The following is a 9,313-nucleotide window of genomic DNA, read 5'->3' as shown; positions in this document are numbered from 1 at the left end:
TGTTCAACGTTCCTCGGATGCCTCTGCAGTTTATTCCCAGGCTGGGGTGACAGTGAAAGCACAGCCAGAGTTTCCTCCTGAGCCCCAAAGCCTGGTGGCCAGGCCCTGGAGAACCCAGTGCGCATCAGGGGACCAACCCCAGGCTCCTATTTCCACCTTTGCTGCCAGGACGGTGAGTGGGAGGGAGACAGGCAAGTGGCTGCTGGGGTTGCATAAGGAAGATTTCCCAAGGAGGAGCCCAGTGATTAATCTGGCAGGAATTTGTTTCAACACTCCCTCCCTCCACACCACCCCGCCACACAGAAAAACAGCCAGACTCAAGATGCTGATAAGAATTCTTTTATGTTATTCCAATAAAAAATACATTCATACAGAAATATAACAATCTTGCAAAAAACAATTTCAAATAAAATCTTGTAAAACAAAATTTTACAAAAATCTTACAAAGATTTTTTTTTTAGATAACAGGGTGCTTCAAAATAAAAAGAAAGAAATTTCACTAATAGAAATTTTTTTTTTAATGTCAAGCAAAAAGTTTCTGCTTGATTGAGGCTCAGTTATCACCTGAACAGAATTGTAATTCTTTATGTACTTGCTTATTATGAAAATTACAGGCATTGACATACATGGCACCCAGCCCCACCCAATCAAACCACTCCACGGTGTTTCATAAGTGAGACAAGCCAGTGCAAGTTTTTTATTTTTTGTCTTTTGTTTATCTTCTTGCTTAATGGAACTGTTATGGCTAAGCACACAGCAGGGCCAAAAAAGGAGTTGTTTTTTTTTCTCTCCAAAATCCAGCAAATCAAGTGTCTGGATTTGGAACTGCCAAAAGAAAAAAGTGCATTTTCCCCCTCAGCAAAATAATTTCTTTAGGTAAGTGTATCCATCAGCCCAGATTAAAAAAACAAAACAAACCAGTTATATGAGCTTTTACCATTGCTCATTTTCAGGAAGATCAAACAAAATACCAGCCCAGCCAGACTTATGTGCATATATATATATATAAATATATATAAAGAGAAGAGCCACACCCTTGACCAGCAGCTGCACGGAGGATCAGCTGTCCATGCTGTGGTATGCCAATTCGGGGAAATTACTTGTTGGAAAAACTGGAAGAATCTATGTGCTGGAAAAAAAATAGCTTCATCTGCATAAAAAATGCTCTCAAAAAGAATCTCTGTGATTAGCTTACTTTTAGGTTAGATCTTCAATAAGGCTGACATTTGAAATCAAAACCTTAGTGTGTCTGAGACCAAACAACCAGCGGGCTAGTATTCCGTTCATGGCAGTTCTGAATGGCCAAGGGACCCTATCCCAGACCCACCAATTATGATGAGTGACTTGGCAGTCTGGAAGAGATCTGATGCCAAGGGCCTGTGGCAAATTGTTAAATGAAAGATAAAGCCTTTATAAAAGTTATAGTTTTCATTTTTACCTCCTTTATGGCCATTTTGAAACAGGTCTTTACAGGCTGTGGAATTTTCTAGCTATACATTCTAATTTCTCCTTAAAAAAATATTTATATATTATTCATATATATGTATATATATATATACACACACACATACACATACTATACACACAAATGTACATACACAAGAATTTCGCCCACTTTTAAAAAAGTAATATACCTTCTGTGTTACCAACAGATAGCTAGATAGATACGCGAGAAACTTGTGCCTTTTAAGCAAATACATTGTTTTTTAATACTTCTGTATCTTTAATACGTGTGAAAATGTTACATATTAAACACAGCCGGTGTATGATCTGTACAAGTGTTGTGCAAAGTCTATATTGAAGTCTCACCCTCACGGTGGCAGAAATGGTCTGATTTTCCAATTATCATGTGTTTCCCACTTGAACACTGACAGTCAAGTTGTCTAAGCTATTGAGTAAATACTGACTTGTTTGGGGAGTTTTCATCTATTTGACTTTGTGAAGTAGGACCTTAAAGAGATTTTTTTTTTCTGTATTAAATATTGATACAGTACAAAGCCAGGTGAAAAAAGAGCCTTAATAAAGCATGCATCACCCATTCCCCTGTATGAGACCCCCACAGGAGGGGCCACTTGCGTAAGGCACCATTATTAAGATCTACAGTGCATTAACAGCTAGAAAACCAGAAATGAGTCCTCAAGGCATAAATAAGAGAAATTTAGCTGCATGAGAAAACAGTTTCTAAGCTTTAGTGGTTTCATCCACCCAACTGAGAAAAATTTTAGGTTCTGAGTCTAGTGGGACATTAGACCAGCAATTCCCAGCCTTGGTGTCCCGGACACCCAACTTGTGCCCAATGTCTCCTAAGGGCAACTTGAAATTCTCCAAAAAGGTAATAGGAATTCGGAACCACTGACAAAATAGTCCTACACTGCACAACGCCTCTCTAGAAGGGGAGTGTTACGAATAAATCCAAGGGGCGGGAGTTGGGGTTGGAGGGGGAAGCATCACGTATTGCCAGGCCCAGATGGCTAGGGGGTCACCTGATTCGACCAATCGTTATCTTAGCTGCTCAGTGAACTTGGAATCAAAACGGTAGTCCTGATTTAAAAATGGAAAAGCAGATAATTCCCCAGACCATGCATTACTTTTGTCTTAGAAGGAAAAGTTATCCACGTGTTATGTTTGTAGGTACACAGCGTATACAACAGGTAACAAATGAACTCTGTCGCAGCAAGCAGCGCCAGCTACTCACTTCACACAGCTGAACCGAACACCGAACGCTCCCGTCACACACCGGGGGGGAAGGGGCTCTCCCCACCAACACCCACTCGTCACTCGGGGTCCTGACTGCCCACGCCTGCCCTCCACATCTTCCCTTCTTCTTGACTTTTTTTTCTCTCCTCTAAGGCGCAGACACCCCCTCAGGAAATGACGGATGGTCATCTCGTCTCACGGAACACGCCTCACACACAGAACATTCAAACTCTTTTTTTTTTTTCTGTCTCTTGCAGTCTCGCCAGGGAAAGGACGTGCCTCGTCACCCAGTCCGTAGGAGACCCTCCACATACAGCCCACCCACCACTAACATTCTCAGTGCACATGCTCACGGCAAAGGCTTAGGGACCACTCAGAGGACAGGTAACCAGTGGCGAGCCGGGGCCACCCAGACACCACACACCCCGGGTGCCCTGCCGCTTCGGACGTGACTGTTCTCGCCCTCGAAAGACCTTCCCAGTAGGTCCTGGAGGCGACCGGGCAGGGTGCAAAATGGCTTTGGCTGGAACACGCACCCTCCTTCCGCGGCCGTCTCAGCCTGGAAGCCTTTTTAGCCCGCAGGAGTTGCCGCTCTGCCCCCTCAGAGGTGTCTCTTCATGTGCAGGGCCAGGTGGTCGGACCTGGAGAAACACCTGTGGAGAGAATCGGGTTCCCAGACATCAGCTCTCCTGCCCTGCCAGTCACAGACCTCTGCCCCGAGCTCCCCAGCCTCAGCCTCTCCCCAGGAGGGCGCACTACCCACACCCTGAGCCACCCCATCCTCATGTGGGGCAGGAAATTCCAACTGACAGAAATATCTACATCAAAGAAGCCACCAGTGAGTTCTTGGGAATGTCACTTGACTTCACTACCCAGCCTTCAGATCTGAAATCTGATCAAGGGTTGTTGCTCGGAAAGTGTGAATGAAATCACTCTATTCTCAGGCACTCAAATACCTGGGGCTTCCTAACCTGGACGACTGGCAAACAAGAGCCTTTTTAAAAAAAGTCCTGGGCTGAAAAGAGAAATGCCACTGCAGGCCCGGAGGACGGCTGCCCGCTGCGGGGTGACGGCATGCCTGCTCCCGGGGATGGCACCCCCGCCCCTGTGGTTCATGCACGTACCTGTCACAGTGAGAACATTTAAAAGGCTTGGCACCAGTGTGCTTTCTGAAGTGTCTGGTTAACTCATCGCTTCTTGCAAAACGCCACTCACACCCTTCCCATGAGCATCTGTAAGGCTTTTCTCCTGGGAAGAGAGCACACGACAGGCACGCCATTACTTCACTGAGCAGTGAGGGAGGGGCCCCGCGACCCCAACACACGGCCGGGGAGTCCTCTCAGGAGCAGGCTAGGCAGACACTGCCCTCAGGAACTCAGAACACACACCCGTTAGGGCTGGGAGGTGGCCCTCCCGAGCTACCAGGCAGGGGCTATCTCCTGACCTAGCCTGGGGACTCCCAGTGCTGGGGGACGGACCCAGGCTTGGCAGGGCCGCATGACCGTGGCCAGAGCCAACATGGAAGAATGACAATTACTCAGACCGGAGAAATACTTCCGAGGTGATGTGTCAGGCCACTGGACCCACAGCCTTGGCCAGGGCTGGGTTTTTACTGCTTTCTCCATGGAAACGGTTTCTCTCAAGCACTTATTTTGTTCCTTACTCACTTCCCCATGGAATGAGGCTCTGTAGTTTCCTCCGGGAAACTACATTTCTCTAAAACCGAGGTCATGAGTTTCTGGGAAGCCCCATTCCAAAGCCTTCAAAGCACTTTCTAAAGGACCAACAAGACACCCAGTTGACTTCATCCTTTGGCCATTGTACAAATAGGATTTCACTAAAAGTGCTACCTGAGAAATTAAAAAAAAAAAAAAAATTCCCACAGCTAGTCCTCAGTGTGCTGCTGGGACCATTGGGAGCTGGTCCAGGGCACCTGGGTCCTGATTTCAGCTCTGCCTTGAGCTGCTTTGGGGAATCCCCGTCTCCTCTCGTTACTGGCAGCATGAGATTCTGTGTGACGTGACCCTTAAGACCCCTCTCAGCTCTAAGATGTCTGTGACATTCCAGCAGTTATCCTAGGCTGTCACGGTAACTTGAAACGGAACTACTCTCCAGATTGTGATATTTCATTAGAAAGATATCGTTTTAAAAACTGGCATTGGAAAGCAAAGGCAGCATGACATGCAGAGAAATCCTTACTAGGCACCCGCTGACGATACCGCTTCGCAGTCGATAGGGTCAGGTAAGAAGACCCCCCATGGTGGCTGGCACCCATGTGTGCCACACGGCCGGGCCACCCAGCCCCAACCCTCGAACTTTGTGTCCACAAGTCAGAGGCCAACTTCACATAACATGATGCATGGACACTGCCGACTGGGCACAGTGGGGCCTCTGTAACCCGGGTGGTTGGGAATGGGCAGGGGACTGGGTGTAGACAAAGAATGTGATTTACCTCTTGTGTGTTTAATCAGAAAGCGATAGACCATTCATCGGGCACACAAGTCCAGTCTTTCAGCGCTAACTCTGTCCTCCCCAGAGACCCAACTCTTTCGGGGGGGAAGAAAGGAGGTGAGGATGTGTCTGCTCCGACAGCCTCCTGCCCAGCCCCCTCCCAGGGCGGGTAAAATTCAGCAGCGCCCCACCGCCCAGGTCGCAGGAGGGACTGACCTGTGTGGGTGCGCTGGTGTGCTTTCAAGTGGGAGCTTTTGGTGTAAACTTTCCTGCAGCCATTAAAGTGGCAGCGATGCACCCGCCTGCGGCCGTCGGGGGAGGCGTCCCCGCTGCCCTTGTCGCCTGGCTTCCCTGAGGTCCCGCCCCGCGCCTTCCCGGGGGGGTGCAGCTCGCCAGGCACACAGCCCCACAGGTGCGACGGCTCCCTGCTCAGTTCTGGGGAGGACGGAGGCGTGGAGGTGACCGAAGAGCTCAGATTCCCCGAATTGACCAAGACTTCGCTGATGGGGTCAGAGGTAAACTTGGTGGTGGGCGAGAGCTCCTCAGAGCTGTCGGAGGACTCGCTGCTCACATCCGAGTTCAGGCTGTTGGTCTCCAGGTTGTAGCTGAAGCCGGGGCTGTGGAGTGCGTCCTCAGGAGGGCCAGAGGAGGACACCTTCAGGTCCGCATCCTCCTTTTTCTCCCGAGCCAGGATGATTTTGGTCCACAGATCTTCCTGGCTGTCGAATTTGATCTCAGAGGCTGACACGTAGCAAGGCTCGCTCTGCAAGTAACGTTCCAACTCCAGGCAGGTCTGTGCGAAACAATCACAGGGAGGCACGTGATTGTGACCACACCGAAAATGGAACCGAAAGCACAATTCCAAAAAAAATCAAAACATGCAGGAGCCAAGGGCAGATCAACTGTGGCCTTGCCACTATAGGACTCCGTGTCTGTAGCAGAGCAAGAGGAGAGCTATCTCTAAGAACGGGACACGTTCAGAAGGAAAACCAGGGTGAAGCCTCTCCCCGCTTCCCCGAGGTGGACCACAATGGCCACAAATGGCTGATGGCCACAGAGGAGCTAGCTTCTGTTAAGAGTTACAGTGTTGACGTTTCTAATGAGTTTCTGTTAGCCACACAAAGGACACCAGCCTCCAACACCCCCACCCCCACCCGACAGGTTTAACCAGATTATCAGACAGCCTCCAGAACCCTGTGCATGAAGGACACCCAGGCAGCCTGCTTCTGCGGGCCTGCTGCCCGCAGCACGGTGAGCTCTGACATGGCCATGCGTCCCCTCTGGAGAACCGCTGACAGCACAGGCCGCGCCCAGCCGGGGCAGACGCAGCCAGGGGGACGTCTAGGGTCAGGAACATCAACCGAGCTGCCCAGAAGCTACCCGTTTCCTGTGGAGGAGCCCAGACCTTAGTAGGCTTTCAAAGAATGCCATTCCCAAGTGCAGGGCCATGTGCGCACACAACTTAAATGACTTCCACAGTGGTCAGAGGAAAACAACAGGAGTGGAAAAATGGTTCCAGAATGGCCATCTGCTTTTGTAAAGGATGCAGGAGGGGAAATTCCTTTCCCGGCCCTGCTGGGAGTCCCACAATGGACTAGAACTTTATCTGCTGGCCAAGAGTACAACTGTATGAGTCATCACTCTATTTCTTTCACGCAATGCCAAAGGAGACTTCCTTTTGAAATTCTGACCAGCGGCCAAAAAAAGGACCCGGTTCAAATATACATGCAGTGTGTCATGGACAGAGTGCCCCCCCCCAGCCCCACAACCAACCTTTCCAGAAGCTACAACTGCCGAGACACCAGCATCCCCTCTCCCCACCATCTCAAACTTTCTAGCCACTGGAAAAGAAAAACGGTAGGAAACATTTTAGGATTAAATTATGTCTGCCTTATCTTCACTAGGATCAACTGCCTACATGTCCATATAAGGTTGTCTATACAACTGCAAGTCTACAGATTTACATTGCTACAGCAAACGCCGCTCTCTTTTTTAAGCAAATCATTTTCAGGGCTAGCCAAGCCCACCCAAAGGGCTCAGCCTTGCTTATTTAGCAGGGTGCCTGCAATCAGAATATATCCTTCCCCCCTCCCCCCGCCAGACTCTTCACACCACAAGCAGGAGCAAGCAGAGGGGGGAAAAAACAATCATTGTTTTCTTGTTACCCCTAAAATTAGACGTCTAGGTTACAAAGCACCCTCCAGTGTTCTGAGGAGAGACTGGCAAGGTATCTTATGGATGTTCCAAAGAAAAAGGAAAGCATGTTTACTGAGACCTTGTTAAACTTTAATAATCTGGCTAATTTAAAATCCCCATTATGCCTAGGAGCACTGGGGACCAGAATGAAGCTCTTGGGGAGAGTTTAAAAGCCTCTGAAGGCAACCCAGAGCTCAGCCTGGCTTGTGGCCCAAATCCCAAATGCCCAAGGAAACTACTTAGATCGATTTCAATCACATCCTAGGAAGCTTCTTTAGTAGGAAAAGCTGGGAGGGGAGAGGGAAGGGAGGGCTGTGAACAATGAGGCAGGCATGTGAAGGTTGTTCCACTTTGCATTTCATCCCCCTTAAAAGCCTTCTAAGCTTTGAAACCCACAGAATATATGCGATCTGCTAATTCACTTTGTGACAAAAAGCAAACAGCCTAGTAGGGCAGAGACAACCCCAAACCCTCCTATCTTTTAAAGACAATGGGACAAGTGTCAGAATCTCTCTCCCTTCAGGCAATCCTAACGCAGGAGAAGGGGGAAAAATTGAGTTTTTTAAATGTCCAATGACCAAAATTCCAATTCCACTGAAAAATGCCGGAAACAGACTCCTCTTCCCAAACTGAGACTAGAAGCAATTCGGACAGGCTCATTGTCATATGACTGATAAGTCACTGGTTGTGCAAACATTGGTTTCCCCCCCCCCCCCCCTTTTTTTTTTCTGGTCAACAAAAGAAGCAGGTAAGAAAAACAAGGCAGATGGAGGCAAATCTTAAGGATTCCAAAGGTAAAGAAACTAAAAATGGCCTGGTAGAGAAAAGGAGCTTGTGGGTGTTTCGCTGGTGAAATTCTTAAGTAAAAAAAGAAAGAAAGAAAAACCTGTATGTACAAACACCAAAAAAGCAAAACGAAAACAAAATCCCTAAAAAAAAAAAGAAGAAGAAGAAGAAAAAATAGCCTTGGCAGTACATGCGGGTTCATATGACCAGGTCCAGCTGTGGAGAGCCTGGAGCTGGAACAAGCACCAAACTTCTGCCAAGGGCTGGGGCCGAGATCAGGCCGCGGAGCTGGGTCTACGCTCAGGAAGACGGTTCAGCAGCCCCAGAAAACAGCAAGAACACGGGGAGCGCCCGGCGCCGCTGCGCCCCACTCAGATGACAACTCCGCTCCACGCTCTGAAAGGCCCCTTTAAAGTGCCTTCTGCGCCGGAGGCAAAAGTACATTTTAACAATAATTATTTTAATTTTTTAAAAAAAAATTTACCCAAACCATTAAAAAAAGAAGAAAAAGAACTGCACCTCCAAGCACACACCGTCCTGCGGGTGCATGCACGCACTCCATGCTCGGCGCACCGGGACACCTGGCTCACGAAAATCCTTATTTACCTGTTGCCAATATTCCTCCAGGGAGGGCAGCGCCGAGAAGTAACCAGTCTCGTGCACAATCTGGAGTTCCTGGAAGATGCTGCACATTGGGAGCACATCCATGTCGGGTTGGAAGAGACCGTCCCCGCTGCTGTAAAAACAGGGAGGCGTGCGGTCTGCAGTCGGGAGCGCGGCGGCCGTGCCTGCAGCGCCGGGGAAGTTCATGCAAACTCAAGTGCGCAGCGATTAGGCGCCGCGGGTTCGGGTCCTGGCCGGAGCCCGGAGACGCGCTCGCGAGCCCGCACAATATTTGCAAACACCGGACTGACTGCAAACGTAACCCCTGCAAAACTTCCCTATTCAAAGCTCCGCTGCCAGCCTCCCCTCCTCCCCGCCCAGCTCCCCCCGCCGCCGCCTCCCCACGTGACTCGCCCGCGCCCGCCCCGCGCGCCGCCCAATCACGCCGCTCCCGGCCCGGGGGCTGCGCGGCGATGATGTCAGCTCCGGCCAATCGCGGGCGGCGGCTCACCGCGGCCCCGCCTGGCGTGACCGAGCCTCTCCATCACCGCCTTCGCCATTGGCAGAATTCGAACTTCGG

General features: G+C 49.7%; 1 protein-coding gene across 2 annotated transcripts; it reads right to left on the bottom strand.

Moving 5' to 3' along the window:
* Positions 1-473: 473 nt before the first annotated feature.
* Positions 474-9,051, bottom strand: KLF6 (KLF transcription factor 6). Of its 2 annotated transcripts, XM_052650967.1 has the most exons (4): positions 8,737-9,051; positions 5,365-5,941; positions 3,822-3,945; positions 474-3,350 (listed from the first exon to the last, which is right to left on the bottom strand). In XM_052650967.1, exons 1-4 carry the CDS (start codon positions 8,938-8,940, stop codon positions 3,299-3,301), a joined length of 957 nt encoding a protein of 318 aa, XP_052506927.1. In that variant the 5' UTR covers positions 8,941-9,051; the 3' UTR covers positions 474-3,298. The 2 variants fall into 2 exon arrangements, with proteins under 2 accessions (XP_052506927.1, XP_052506926.1); XM_052650966.1 differs by lacking the exon at positions 474-3,350 and having other exon boundaries at positions 3,876-3,945; positions 5,150-5,941.
* Positions 9,052-9,313: the final 262 nt, after the last annotated feature.

Source organism: Budorcas taxicolor, chromosome 13 (genome assembly GCF_023091745.1).
Source record: "Budorcas taxicolor isolate Tak-1 chromosome 13, Takin1.1, whole genome shotgun sequence".
Lineage (NCBI taxonomy): Eukaryota > Metazoa > Chordata > Mammalia > Artiodactyla > Bovidae > Budorcas > Budorcas taxicolor.
This window is presented reverse-complemented; position numbering and strand designations above follow the sequence as displayed.